The 15,983-nt window shown below is 46.1% G+C and overlaps 1 protein-coding gene across 2 annotated transcripts in view; it reads right to left on the bottom strand.

The window, feature by feature from the left end:
- The window catches only part of esr2 (estrogen receptor 2), an 88,834-nt gene that overhangs the window by 7,256 nt on the left and 65,595 nt on the right, over positions 1-15,983 (bottom strand). For both annotated transcript variants that reach the window (XM_033027506.1, XM_033027507.1), the window contains exon 7: positions 9,233-9,366. In XM_033027506.1, coding sequence (XP_032883397.1) covers positions 9,233-9,366 — 134 coding nt within the window. The remainder of the gene's footprint in view (positions 1-9,232; positions 9,367-15,983) is intronic.

Raw genomic sequence — 15,983 nt, forward strand, 5'->3', positions numbered from 1 at the left:
TGACAGACTCTGCATTTCCTCCCGCGATTTTGTACACAATTCTACTGTGTGATTTGTCATGAGGCTCTCTCACTCTGTGAGGATATTAGCAAAGACTTGCTCATTGAAGGCTTACACAAACACTTTATTCACACACACATATCCCATTAGATGCTATTAATTCAGCAATGTCTTCCCCAGAGATCCCTGCCTTACCTCACCTGCCCTCTCACTGTTTAGATATTCAGCAAAACATTCACCGCCTGCTTTTCAACATGCACGTTTTCTCTCATAATTCATTTTCTAATTTCCTTTATTATCTTCTGTTGCTGAAACCTAAAAACCTCCTGGCCTTCCGCCCATCACTCACCCCTGCCAGGCTCTGTCCCACCCCAACCTCTCTTCCAGCTCTCTCCCCCCACGACAGTCCTGCCCCGACACGTCACCTATCCATGTTCTCCACAGATGCTGCCTGACCCGCTGAGTTACTCCAGCACTCTGTGAAACGTCACCTATCCATGTTCTCCACAGATGCTGCCTGACCCGCTGAGTTACTCCAGCACTCTGTGCCTGCACTTTGTAAAGCCTCTATGTCAATGTAACATCATTCTCTCACCTCCAATGTCAAAGGCAGGTTGTACCTCTCTCCCATGGACTCTCTGTGATTGACGTAACTCTTGCTGAGTTTATAGATCACTACTTGGCTAGCCTACAGCCTAACGGCATGAACACTGAAATCTCCAACTTTAGTTAACTAACCTACAAACAACCCCCCCCCATCCCCCCCTTCTCTTCCTTGCGCCCCTCTAGGACACAGCCACCCCCCCCCCCCCCCATTCCCCTTCCACCTGTATTCCTTCCTCTAGCTTCACAATCTGCACCTCTCACACTATTTATATGTTCATCTCTGTCCAGCCATCTGCCTATCAAGCCCATCCTCACCTGTATCCACCTATCACTTGCCTGGCTTTGTCCCTCCAGCTTTCTCCCCACCACCCCAATCAGTCTGAAGAAGGGTCCCGACCTGAAACATCGCCTCTCCAGTGTTGCTGCCTGACCCGCTGAGTTACTCCAGCACTTTGTGTCTTTTTTTAAACCCTTCTAATCCTTCCTGTAATGTAGCCTTTGCTGGGTGGGGTCCTGATGTACTGTTGGGGAAAAGCAAACGCTGACACATTCTTCTACTAAACCCCCTTGATGCTTTGGTTCATCCAATCAATCTGCCGGCTCCAATAGACAATAGGTGCAGGAGTAGGCCATTCGGCCCTTCGAGCCAGCACCGCCATTCAATGTGATCATGGCTGAGGGGATCAGAGGGTATGGAGAGAAGGTACGGGATACTGAGTTGGATGATCAGCCATGATCATATTGAATGGCGGTGCAGGCTAGAAGGGCCGAATGACCTACTCCTGCACCTAATTTCTATGTTTCTATGATCATCCCCAATCAGTACCCTGTTCCTGCCTTCTCCCCATATCCCCTGACTCCACTATCTTTAAGAGCCCTATCTAGCTCTCTCTTAAAAGCAGCCAGAGAACCTGCCTCCACCGCCCTCCACCTGAGGCAGAGAATTCCACAGACTCACCACTCTGTGTGAGAAAATGTGTTTCCTCGTCTCCGTTCTAAATGGCTTACTCCTTATTCTTAAACTGTGGCCCCTGGTTCTGGACTCCCCCAACATCGGGAACATGTTTCCTGCCTCTAGCGTGTCCAAGCCCTTAACAATCTTATATGTTTCAATGAGATCTCCTCTCATCCTTCTAAACTCCAGAGTGTACAAGCCCAGCTGCTCCATTCTCTCAGCATATGACAGTCCCGCCATCCCGGGAATTAACCTCGTAATCCAATCTCCCATGACAATTACTGGTCCCTTCAAACTACTCGTTCAAACATTTACAGATGCACCGTCGCACGCACACTGTCGGGATGCATCACGGCTTGGTTTGGGAACAGCTCTGCCCAAGACTGTGGGCAATGGAGAGAGTTGTAGATGTAGCCCAGTCCATCACACAGACCACACTCCCCACCATTGTAGATGTAGCCCAGTCCATCACACAGACCACACTCCCCACCATTGTAGATGTAGCCCAGTCCATCACACAGACCACACTCCCCACCATTGTAGATGTAGCCCAGTCCATCACACAGACCACACTCCCCACCATTGTAGATGTAGCCCAGTCCATCACACAGACCACACTCCCCACCATTGTAGATGTAGCCCAGTCCATCACACAGACCACACTCCCCACCATCGACTCCATCTACACTTCATGCTGCCTCGGGGAAGCAGCCAACATAATCAAAGACTTCTTCTCCCCGCTCCCGTCCGGCAGAAGGTACAGAAGCTTGAAAGCGCGCACCACCTGACTCAGGAACAGCTTCTTCCCCTCTGTTATCAGGCTTCTGAACGGTCCTTCCATAAGCTAGGGTACTGTCCGATTCACCTCTACCCCATTGTGGACATTGGACTTTGTCTGTGGAACTGGTGCTCTACAATGCTGAGAACTATATTCTGCACTCTGTATCTTCCCCTTTGCTCGACCTGTTGTACTGGAGTTTGGTGGTTGTATCCATGCAGGGTATGATCTGATCTGAGTGGATAGCGTGTAGTAGAAAGCTTTTTTCACTGTACCTCGGTACACGTGGCAAGAATCAACCTAAACCTGATGGAGATGTAGATCAAGGAAAAGTAGTCAGACTCAAGTCCAATAGGTAGAGTAAAGGGGAAGATACAGAGTGCAGAATATAGTTCTCAGCATTGTAGCGCATCAGTTGACAAAGGCAAGAGGTTTTAGGAGATGGGGAGGAGGTTTCTGGGAGATCTGAGCGTGGGGCTTGGGTCAGGAATGTCTGCCTGAGGTGGTGATGGACTCAGAGACTCTGTCCACCGTTAACACTTGAATCACCAAGGCTATCGACCTAATGCGGGTCAATGGGATTAGTGTGGATAAGTACAGGGGGGGTGGGCAGCATGGAGGTGGTGGGCCGAAGGGCCTGTTTCCATGCTATACCATTCTGTGCCTGGGGGGTGTGCTGGAGGACACGTAACATCTAATAAGCAATTGGACGAGCCGTTGAGACGAGGGGGCTACGGAACATGGTCTGGTAAGTAGCATTAGAGTAGATGGGTGGTTAGCATGGACACGATGGGCCGAACGGCCTGTTAGTGTGACGTGTGACTCCATAAATATACTGCGATTGAAAGATACAGCATGGAAACAGGCCCTTCGGCCCACCGAGTCCACGCCGACCATCGATCACCCGTTCACACTAGTTCTATGTTATCCACTCCCTACACACAAGGGGCAATTTACAGAGGGACATTTAACCTACAAACCCACACGTCTTTAGGATGTGGGAGGAACCTGGATCACGTGCCGGCAGAGGAGATTAGTTGAACTTGGCATCATGTTCAGCACGGACATTGTGGGCCGAAGGGCCTAGACAATAGACGATAGGTGCAGGAGTAGGCCATTCAGCCCTTCGAGCCAGCACTGCCATTCTATGTGATCATGGCTGATCATCCCCAATCAGTACCCCGTTCCTGCCTTCTCCCCATATCCCCTGACTCCGCTATTTTTAAGAGCCCTATCTAGCTCTCTCTTGAAAGCATCCAGAGAAACTGCCTCCACCGCCCTCTGAGGCAGAGAATTCCACAGACTCACAACTCTCTGTGAGCAAAAGTGTTTCCTCGTCTCCGTTCTAAATGGCTTACTCCTTATTCTTAAACTGTGGCCCCTGGTTCTGGACTCCACCAACATCGGGAACATGTTTCCTGCCTCTAGCATGTCCAAGCCCTTAACAATCTTATATGTTTAAATGAGATCCCTCTCATCCTTCTAAACTCCGGAGTGTACAAGCCCAGCTGCTCCATTCTCTCAGCATATGACAGTCCCGCCATCCCGGGAATTAACCTTGTAAACCTACGCTGCACTCCCTCAATAGCAAGAATGTCCTTCCTCAAATTAGGGGACCAAAACTGCACACAATACTCCAGGTGTGGTCTCACTAGGGCTCTGTACAACTGCAGAAGGACCTCTTTGCTCCTATATTCGATTCCTCTTGTTATAAAGGCCAACATGCCATTCGCTTTCTTCACTGCCTGCTGTACCTGCATGCTTACTTTCATACTGATGAACTAGGACCCCCAGATCCCGTTGTACTTCCCCTTTTCCCAACTTGACGCCATTTAGATAGTAATCTGCCTTCCTGTTTTTGCTACCAAAGTGGATAACCTCACATTTATCCGCATTAAACTTCATCTGCCATGCATCTGCCCACTCCCCCAACCTGTCCAAGTCACCCTGCATTCTCATAGCCTGTTCCTGTACTGTACAGTTCTTTGACTTCCATATCCTTCCTCTCCGCATCTACCTGCTGTTCTTTGAGTCGTGCCTTTGGTTGGAGAGTCTGCACCACAAAGTTTTTCACCGTATCACGGTACACAGAACACAGGCTTCTCACTTTAAACCCATGCCCTCTAGTCTTGGACATTTCCACCCTGGGAGAAAAAAAAAGTTCTGACTGTCTACCCCATCTATGCCTGTCATAATTGTATATACTTCTATCAGCCTCTGGCGCTCCAGAGAAAATATTCCCAGTCTGTCTCTTTCCCTCTCTCCCTGTAGCTGGAAGCCTCTAATGCAGGAGCCCTGGGTAATGTTAAACCTGGGCGCTAACCTCCCTGTTCAGTCAACACTCGACACCAGGCCTGCCCACACCTCCCTGTTCCTCAGTCCCTTCACCCGGACTAACCCCGATCAGCGCTGCGTGCATTTCTCAGCTTGCTTGCTGCCATCTGTAAACATTCCTTGCACACATCCTCCACACTAACGCATTAAACCCGTGTCTCTGAGAGCTCTTCCTTGGCATGGAAAACCCACCAGCAATAAATAATGCTGTTAAAAGTTGCAAAATTTATGATGCATAAAATGGGTATTTGTAGAAAGCTCTCCGGTTACCGAGTGTCCCGGGCCAACACAAACCGCAGGCTGCCTCAGCACCAATCAATTCTCCAACTGCTCCATTTCATCCAGAGTTGTTTTCCCGAGCTGTAAGTATGTTAATAGCAACCAGCTGGGGTTTCTCAGCACATCTGAGCACCCTTGCTTAACGAGCCTTTTGGAAACTCCTGAATTGATGATATATCTATTGTGGCTCCACGCAGCCAGCATTCTGCTTCCAAATGTGTTATAGCAGTGAGACGTGGCCAGCCAGTGTTACCTGAAGTGTTCTCTGCTGCCTGACTGTGCACTGCACTTAAATTACCCTTACGCTGGGATTATTCTTGTCACATGTACCGAGGTACAGTGGAAAGCTTTGTTCTGCCTGCTATCCAGTCAGACCAGATAATACTACACAGAAATATGATCAAGTCCAACTCCAGTACAACAGGTAGAGCAAAGGGGAAGATACAGAGTGCAGAATATAGTTCTCAGCATTGTAGTGCATCAGTTCCACAGACAAAGTCCAATGTCCACAATGGGGTAGAGGTGAATCAGACAGTGCCCTAGCTTATGGAAGGACCGTTCAGAAGCCTGATAACAGAGGGGAAGAAGCTGTTCCTGAGTCTGGTGGTGCGTGCTTTCAAGCTTCTGAACCTTCTGCCGGACGAGCGGGGAGAAGAAGGAATGACCAGGGTGGGACAAGTCTTTGATGATGTTGGTAATTAAATGCACTAAACTCTGACGTCCCTCTGCTCCTGGTCTCCAGCTAAACTCATCAGACACTCTCGGACTATCTTTAATCGGACTTTACTGGACTTTATCTTGCCCTAAACGTTATTCCCTTTATCCTGTATCTGTACGCTGTGGGCGGCTTGATTGTAATCATGTGTAGTATTTCTGCTGACTGGATAGCAGGCAACAAAATAGTTTTTCACTGCACTTGGTGCACGTGACAATAAACAAAAGACAGACTCAAAATGCTGGAGTAATTCAGTGGGTCAGGCATCATCTGTGGAGAAAAAGAATAGGTGACGTTTCAGGTCGAGACCCTTCCTCAGACCATAAACTAAACTAACTAGTGGGCAGCTCTCAGTGCAATCCTTGCATCGACCAGGGTTTAACTTTGTTCATAGAAACATCGAAAAATAGGTGCAGAAAAAGGCCATTCGGCCCTTCGAGTCAGCACCACCATTCAATATGATCATGGCTGATCATCCAAAACCAGTACCCCGTTCCTGCTTTTTCCCCATACCCCTTGATTCCTTTAGCCCTAAGAGCTAAATCTAACTCTCTCCTGAAAACATCCAGTGAATTGGTTTCCACTGCCTTCTGTGGCAGAGAATTCCACAGATTCACAACTCTCTGGGTGAATATTTATATATTTATATATATCTATCCCCTATTCTGCATCTTTAATAATTGCCCCTTGTGGCAGCTCTACAACATTGATGATCATTTGGTAGAAGCTGTCGTTAGATTTAGTTTCTGATTGCGCAGGATTGAACCTGGGTCTGTGGCGCTGTGAGGCAGCAGCTCTACCTGCTGTGCCAGTGAGCCGCGCTGGTGGTGGAGGCAGGTACGACAGTGGTGTTTAAGAGGCTTGTTAGATGGGCACATAAATATGCAGGGATATGGATCATGCGCAGGCAGTTAAGAGTTAGTCTTGGCATCATGGTTAGCACAGACATTGTGGGCCGAATGGCCTGTTCTTGTGCTGTACTGTTCTATGTTCCCTTTATCCTGTATCTGTACACTGTGGACGGCTCAATTGTAATCATGTATTGTCTTTCCGCTGACTGGACAGCACACAACAAACGTTTTTCACTGTACCTCGGTACACGTGGCAATAAACCAAAGTTTATTGTAAGTGCTTGGTCACGCTAGAGGCAGGAAACATGTTCCCGATGTTGGGGGAGTCCAGAACCAGGGGCCACAGTTTAAGAATAAGGAGTAGGCCATTTAGAACAGAGACAAGGAAACACTTTTTCTCACAGAGTGGTGAGTCTGTGGAATTCTCTGCCTCAGAGGGCGGTGGAGGCCGGTTCTCTGGATACTTTCAAGAGAGAGCTAGATAGGGCTCTTAAAGATAGCGGAGTCAGGGGATATGGGGAGAAGGCAGGATCAGGGTACTGATTGGGGATGATCAGCCATGATCACATTGAATGGAGGTGCTGGCTTGAAGGCCCAAATGACCTACCCCTACACCTATTGTCTGTTGTCTATTGTCTATAAATAAACTGTTAATGACTGGGGACCACTGATGGCCACCACTGTGAGGTTCTGGATTGTCCCGACAGTACAGGGACATGGAGGGGTGCAGATTAAATGAGGCAATGACCAGATCCCAAGCATAAATAAAGACCAACGCTGTCAAGATGAACTTGGAATAAAAAGAAAATTGAGCAGTAATAAATTTATAAATTAATAAGCAAATTTAGGTTCTCTGCCAGATAAGATTAATAAAATTGTGGGCTGTTAAATGTGGATAGTGGGCAGTGGTGATTTATGAATTAATAAAGAACTTGGGTTCTGATAAAAGCAATTGTAAATTTACAAATTAAAAAAATGCTTCACTGGCAGTGAGAAAGTGCGGAGTGATGGACTTATAAAACAATGAAGAGAGAAAGTCGGTATTGATTAAAATAGCATTACTATAGCGGGAAGGAATGCAGGGCTGGAGACTGGGATAGAGGCAGTGAAGGAACACAGAGCACACAGCCGTACAGCACAGGAACAGGCCCTTCTGCCCACAATGTCCATGCACAACATGATGTCAAGTCAAACTAATCTCCCCTGCCTGCACGTGATTCACATTCCTCCATTCCCTGCATTTCCATGTGCCTGTCTAAAAGCCTCAAGCACCACTATCGTATCTACCTCCACCGCCACCCCTGGCAGCGCGTTCCAGGCACCCACCACCCTCTGTGTAACAGAATCTGTCCCGCACGTCTCCTTTAAATTTGCCCCTCTCACCTTAAAGTCATGCCCTCTAATATTTGATATTTACACTCTGCAAAAAGATTCTGACTGTCTACCCTATCTATGCCTCTCATTATGTTTTAAACCAGTCTATCAATCTCCCCATAAACTCTGGCATTCCCCCCCCCCCCCCTCCCTCACAATGTTTGTCCAATAAAGTGTCTTTTGAACATTGTTTTAGTCCCAGCCTCAACTACCTTGTCTGACAGCTTGTTTCCTGCACCCAGCACCCTCTGTGTAAAAAAGCATTTAAATTCCTATTATATATTTCCCCTCTCACCTTAAACCCATGCCCTCTAGTCCTCGATTCCCCTACTCTGGGTAAAAAGCGTCTACCCGATCTATTCCCCTCATGATTTTATACACCTATATAAGATCACCCCTCATCCTCCTGTGCTCCAAGGAATAGAGTCCCAGCCTGCCCAAACTCTCCTAGTTAAAAAGCTTTTCACTGTACCTCTGTACACGTGACAATAAACTAAACTAAACTAAACTCTCCCTGCAGCTCAGGCCATCGTGTCCTGGCAACATCCTCGTAAATCGTCTCGCCCCTTGTGACCAAAGTGTCAGTAAGGGAGAGGGAATGACAGCAAAGTAGTTGAATCACCAGCTGGCTCGGGCCAGAGTGAAGTGTTTGGTTCTATTCTGACAGCAACCCTTCAGCATACAAGGACTGTTAATTGTTAAATTAATAGCTTCAAACTGCACTGGCGATCGAGTGGGGGGGATACATCTATCTAGCGGAGGAGTAGCACCACGCTGGATCTGGTCATTGTGATAAACTGATTGTTTTCTCTGGAGCGTTAGAGGTTGTGGAGAGGCCCGGGAGAGATTCTCGTCGGGCACAGATAGGGTAGACAATAGACAATTGACAATAGGTGCAGGAGTAGGCCATTTGGTCCTTCGAGCTAGCACCGCCATTCAATGTGATCATGGCTGATCATCCACAATCAGTACTCTGTTCCTGACTTCTTCCCATATCCCCTGACTCCACTATTTTTAAGAGCCTACCTAGCTCTCTCTTGAAAGCATCCAGAGAACTGGCCTCCACCGCCCTCTGAGGCAGAGAATTCCACAGACTCACCACTCTCTGTGAGAAAAAGTGTTTCCTCGTCTACATTCTAAATGGCTTACTCCTTATTCTTAAACTGTGGCCCCTGGTTCTGGACTCCCCCAACATCGGGAACATGTAGCGCAATGGCCTTCAGACACAGGTACACACTGTACCACCCCCCACTCCACCAGCCCCCATCTCCCCCCCATGGCCCCTCCACTCCCCCCCGCAGCCCCCCGTCTCACCCCCCGGCCCCCGTGTCCCCACTCACTGGAGTTGAGCAGCACCATAGCCTTCAGACACAGGTACTCATCATGCTGGAGTTTGAGTTCGCGGAAGCGAGCCGTCGCGGCCAGCAACATGTCGAAGATCTCCAGGATGCCCTCGACACACTGACCTTCGTCCCTGTGGGCATCAGCACCAGTAACAGTATCAGTATCTGCATCAGTATCAGCATCAGTATCAACACCAGTATCAACAACAGTATCAGCATCAAACCAGTATCAGTAACAGCACCAGTATCAGCACCAGTATCAACACCAGTATCAACACCAGTATCAGCACCAGTATCAACACCAGTATCAGCACCAGTATCAGCACCAGTATCAGCACCAGTATCAGCACCAGTATCAGCACCAGTATCAACACCAGTATCAACACCAGTATCAGCACCAGTATCAACACCAGTATCAACACCAGTATCAGCATCAGTATCAACACCAGTATCAACAGCAGTATCAGCATCAAACCAATATCAGTAACAGCACCAGTATCAGCACCAGTATCAACACCAGTATCAACACCAGTATTAGCACCAGTATCAACACCAGTATCAACACCAGTATCAGCATCAGTATCAGCACCAGTATCAGCACCAGTAACAGCACCAGTATCAGCACCAGTATCAACACCAGTATCAGCACCAGTATCAACACCAGTATCAGTATCAGCATCAATATCAACACCAGTATCAGTATCAGCATCAATATCAACACCAGTATCAGTATCAACACCAGTATCAACACCAGTATCAGCACCAGTATCAGTATCAGGAACAGTATCAGTATCAGCACCAGTATCAGCACCAGTATCAGCACCAGTATCAACACCAGTATCAACACCAGTATCAACATCAGCACCAGTATCAACACCAGTATCAGTATCAACACCAGTATCAACACCAGTATCAACACCAGTATCAGTATCAGCACCAGTATCAACACCAGTATCAGTATCAGCACCAATATCAACACCAGTATGAACACCAGTATCACCACCAGTATCAGTAGCAGCACCAGTATCATCACCAGTATCAACACCAGTATCAGTATCAACACCAGTATCTAGCAATGTTACAACATTTTGAGATTTTAAAAATCAAGTCTGTAATTTATCCCATCAGATAAAGCATAAAAAGAAGTTTAATTTGACACCTCATTCACTTTCATATCTTCAGTATTAAAAATGTTATGGCCATTTTCATACTCGGAAATTGGCATCTTGTTCCCTATTGCTTTTTCATTGACTTAACACAAAAGCTGTGATCGAGAACATTTAAAAGCCGATAACCTTCTTAAAATTTAAGAGAACTGAAAGAAATTATCAGTTATTATAGATTGAAGCATTTTTAAACAAATAAGAAACAATATTACTTAGATGACTTGAAATTAAAGCATAAAATTAGTTAGTTACCTAATTGTAGCTAATTACAAAATTCAATTACTAGATCTAAACATCTATCCATTTCTTAAGAATAGATTAACATTTTTAAATAGCCTAAGTGTCCAAATAACATTCACACAATAATTCAGAATATAACATAATTTTTAAATCTCATTGTCATGGGTTTATAGGTCAAATGGAAGGAATTTAATGTTTAATACCTGTAAATTAATGGCCATTTAAATCAGCTTGCGAGTGGGTTTTTCTGGAACGGGACCATTTGGAACGTTCAGGTTGCGGTGAATTTAGTCCCCCATATCGGCAGCAAATACAGCCGGTTCGTTGGGGGGGGAAAAATCACCGTTTCGCAACTTAAAATGTGAATTAAATACATCTTAAGAAACACTTTTATACATAAAAATAAACTACTTTCTTTTACCTGGTCCTCCATAAAATCCATCCCAGTTGTCGGCATTGACGGCTTCAGAAGCTGATTTTAAAATCACTACAGCGATTAACTTGTTGGATGAATTTTTTTTTAAAACACACAGAACGGCCGTAGGAACGATTCTTTCGCAAAATCTTGCACTCCAACAAATATAATTCAGGACCAGGTCGGGAAAAAACCCCGTTTTAACCCCGCCCCCCCCTCAAATGCGCCAAAACCGCGCACACGGCCAGTGGCAGAATTGCAGCACCGCTGAAGGTAAGTTTTGTAACATACCTACAGTATCGGTATCAACACCAGTTTCAGTATCAACACCAGTATCAGTATCAACACCAGTATCAGCACCAGTATCAGTATCAGCACCAGTATCAACACCAGTATCAGGAACAGTATCAGCACCAGTATCAGTATCAGCACCAGTATCAACACCAGTATCAGGAACAGTATCAGTATCAGCACCAGTATCAGTATCAACACCAGTATCAACACCAGTATCAGTATCAGCACCAGTATCAATATCAACACCAGTATCAGTATCAACACCAATATCAGTATCAGCACCAGTATCTGTATCAACACCAATATCAACACCAGTATCAACACCAGTTCAACACCAGTATCAACACCAGTATCAGCACCAGTATCAGTATCAAAACCAGTATCAACACCAGTATCAACAAAAATATCAGCACCAGTATCAACACCAGTATCAACACCAGTATCAGTATCAACACCAGTATCAACACCAGTATCAGTACCAGTATCAACATGAGTATCAACACCAGCATTAACACCAGTATCAACACCAGTATCATTATCAGCACCAGTATCATCACCAATATCAGCATCAACACCAGTATCAGGATCAGCACCAGTATCAGTATCAAAACCAGTATCAACACCAGTATCAACACCAGTATCAGCACCAGTATCAACACCAGTATCAACACCAGTATCAGCACCAGTATCAACACCAGTATCAACACCAGTATCAGTATCAACACCAGTTCAACACCAGTATCAACACTGGTTCAGCACCAGTATCAACACCAGTATCAACACCAGTATCAGTATCAACACCAGTTCAACACCAGTATCAACACCAGCATTAACACCAGTATCAACACCAGTATCATTATCAGCACCAGTATCAGCACCAGTATCAACACCAATATCAGTATCAGCAGATCAGTATCAACACCAATATCAGCAGCAGTATCAGCAGCAGTATCAGCACCAGTATCAACGCCAGTATTAATATCAACACCAGTATCAGTATTAGCACCAGTATCAGTATCAACACCAATATCAGTATCAGTATCAATACCAGTATCAGTATCAGCACCAGTATCAACACCAGTATCAGGAACAGTATCAGTATCAGCACCAGTATCAGTATCAACACCAGTATCAACACCAGTATCAGTATCAGCACCAGTATCAATAACAACACCAGTATCAGTATCAACACCAATATCAGTATTAGCACCAGTATCTGTATCAACACCAATATCAACACCAGTATCAACACCAGTATCAGCACCAGTATCAACACCAGTATCAGCACCAGTATCAACACCAGTATCAACACCAATATCAGTATCAGCACCAGTATCTGTATCAACACCAATATCAACACCAGTATCAACACCAGTATCAACACCAGTATCAACACCAGTATCAGCACCAGTATCAGTATCAAAACCAGTATCAACACCAGTATCAACAAAAATATCAGCACCAGTATCAACACCAGTATCAACACCAGTATCAGTATCAACACCAGTATCAACACCAGTATCAGTACCAGTATCAACATGAGTATCAACACCAGCATTAACACCAGTATCAACACCAGTATCATTATCAGCACCAGTATCATCACCAATATCAGCATCAACACCAGTATCAGGATCAGCACCAGTATCAGTATCAAAACCAGTATCAACACCAGTATCAACACCAGTATCAGCACCAGTATCAACACCAGTATCAACACCAGTATCAGCACCAGTATCAACACCAGTATCAACACCAGTATCAGTATCAACACCAGTTCAACACCAGTATCAACACTGGTTCAGCACCAGTATCAACACCAGTATCAACACCAGTATCAGTATCAACACCAGTTCAACACCAGTATCAACACCAGCATTAACACCAGTATCAACACCAGTATCATTATCAGCACCAGTATCAGCACCAGTATCAACACCAATATCAGTATCAGCAGATCAGTATCAACACCAATATCAGCAGCAGTATCAACAGCAGTATCAGCACCAGTATCAACGCCAGTATTAATATCAACACCAGTATCAGTATTAGCACCAGTATCAGTATCAACACCAATATCAGTATCAGTATCAATACCAGTATCAGTATCAGCACCAGTATCAACACCAGTATCAGGAACAGTATCAGTATCAGCACCAGTATCAGTATCAACACCAGTATCAACACCAGTATCAGTATCAGCACCAGTATCAATATCAACACCAGTATCAGTATCAACACCAATATCAGTATTAGCACCAGTATCTGTATCAACACCAATATCAACACCAGTATCAACACCAGTATCAGCACCAGTATCAACACCAGTATCAGCACCAGTATCAACACCAGTATCAACACCAGTATCAACACCAGTATCAACACCAGTATCAACACCAGTATCAGCACCAGTATCAACACCAGTATCAACACCAGTATCAACACCAGTATCAGCACCAGTATCAATACCAGTATCAACACCAGTATCAACACCAGTATCAACACCAGTATCAGCACCAGTATCAGTACAATACAATACTGCTTTATTAGCCAAGTATGTTTTGCAACTTACGAGGAATTTAATTTGCCAAGTCAGTCATACAAATAAAAAGCAACGGAACACACAAAACACATTTTAAGATAAACATCAACCACAGTGACTCCTCCATGTTCCTCACTGTGATGGAAGGAGAAATAAAAGTTCAAGTCTCTTCCTTTCTTTGTTCTCCCACGGTCGGGGGCCTGGAGCCCTCCGTTGATGGAATGATCTTCTCCGGTAGCGGGTGGGCGTTCAGGCCCATGCGTCGGGGCGATCAAACTCTTGCATCGGGGAGATCTCAGCTCCCCCGCGCCGAGCGCTCGGACTCTGGCTCAGGATCCTTCTGCGTCGTTTTTAGCTCCCAACATCTACCGCCTCTCCCGAGACTGTGAGCTCTCGATGGTAAAGTCCGCAGGCCACGGTCCGAATTGATCCCAGGCAAGGAATCGGCTCCGATGTTAAGTCCACTCCCCGTGGTGAAGCTCAAAGTCAGTCTCGATCAAGGCCTCCAGATCCACGATGTTAGTCCGCAGAGCGACCGGAGATACGATCCAGAAAACAATCGCATCTCCGGCAAGGTAAGAAATTGAAAAATAGTTTCCCCCCCCCCCCCCCCCCGACCCACCCCCCCCCCGACCCCCCCCCCACCCCCCCCCCCCCCCTCCACATAAAACAAACCGGAGAATATTCACACAAACTGTAAATACACTGAAAATAACAAAAAAAGACGAACAGACAGACTGTTGGTGGGGCTGCCAGTGGTGTCCCTGGTGTTCAGTATCAGTATCAGCGTCAGTATCAGTATCAGTATCAGTATCAGCGTCAGTATCAGTGTCAGTATCAGCGTCAGTATCAGCGTCAGTATCAGTATCAGTATCAGTATCAGTATCAGTGTCAGTATCAGCGTCAGTATCAGCGTCAGTATCAGTATCAGTATCAGTATCAGTATCAGTGTCAGTATCAGTATCAGTATCAGTGTCAGTATCAGTGTCAGTATCAGCGTCAGTATCAGCGTCAGTATCAGCGTCAGTATCAGTGTCAGTATCAGCGTCAGTATCAGTATCAGTATCAGTATCAGCGTCAGTATCAGCGTCAGTATCAGTATCAGTATCAGCGTCAGTATCAGCGTCAATATCAGCGTCAGTATCAGCGTCAGTATCAGCGTCAGTATCAGCGTCAGTATCAGCGTCAGTATCAGCGTCAGTATCAGCGTCAGTATCAGCGTCAGTATCAGTATCAGTGTCAGTATCAGCGTCAGTATCAGCGTCAGTATCAGTATCAGTATCAGCGTCAGTATCAGCGTCAGTATCAGCGTCAGTATCAGTATCAGTATCAGCGTCAGTATCAGCGTCAGTATCAGTATCAGTATCAGCGTCAGTATCAGCGTCAGTATCAGCGTCAGTATCAGCGTCAGTATCAGCGTCAGTATCAGCGTCAGTATCAGTATCAGCGTCAGTATCAGTATCATCACACTGGACCAGAATTAGACCATTCGGCCCATCATCTACTCCACCATTCAATCATGGCTGATCTATCTCTCTCTAGTAACTCCATTCTCCTGCCTTCACCCCATAAACCTTTGACACCCGTACTAATCAAGAATCTATCTATCTCTGCCTTAAATATATCCACAGACTTGGCCTCCACAGCCGTCTGTGGCAAATAATTCCACAATGGGGGGCAGAGGTCGGGGCGCAAAGGTCAGGGGGCAGGAGAGGTCAGGGGGGACAGAGGGGATCACGCAGACCAAGGGAGGGAGAGAATGGCAGAGAGAGGGGGAAATGGAGACACATAGGATAGAGTGAGAGAAAGACAGAGAAACAGAGAGAGACAGACAGAGAAAGAGAAAGAGACAGAGAGAGAGAGAGAGAGAGAGACAGACAGACAGACCGAGATAGGGAGAGACAGAGATAGACAGGGAGAGCCAGAGAGAGACAGGGAGAGACAGAGAGACAGAGAGAGACAGAGAGAGACAGACAGACAGACCGAGATAGGGAGAGACGGGGAGAAACAGGGAGAGACGGGGAGAAACAGGGAGAGACAGGGAAAAAAACAGGGAGAGACAGGGAGAGAGAGAGAGAGACAGAGATAGAC

This window comes from Amblyraja radiata, chromosome 9 (genome assembly GCF_010909765.2).
Source record: "Amblyraja radiata isolate CabotCenter1 chromosome 9, sAmbRad1.1.pri, whole genome shotgun sequence".
NCBI classification, from domain to species: domain Eukaryota; kingdom Metazoa; phylum Chordata; class Chondrichthyes; order Rajiformes; family Rajidae; genus Amblyraja; species Amblyraja radiata.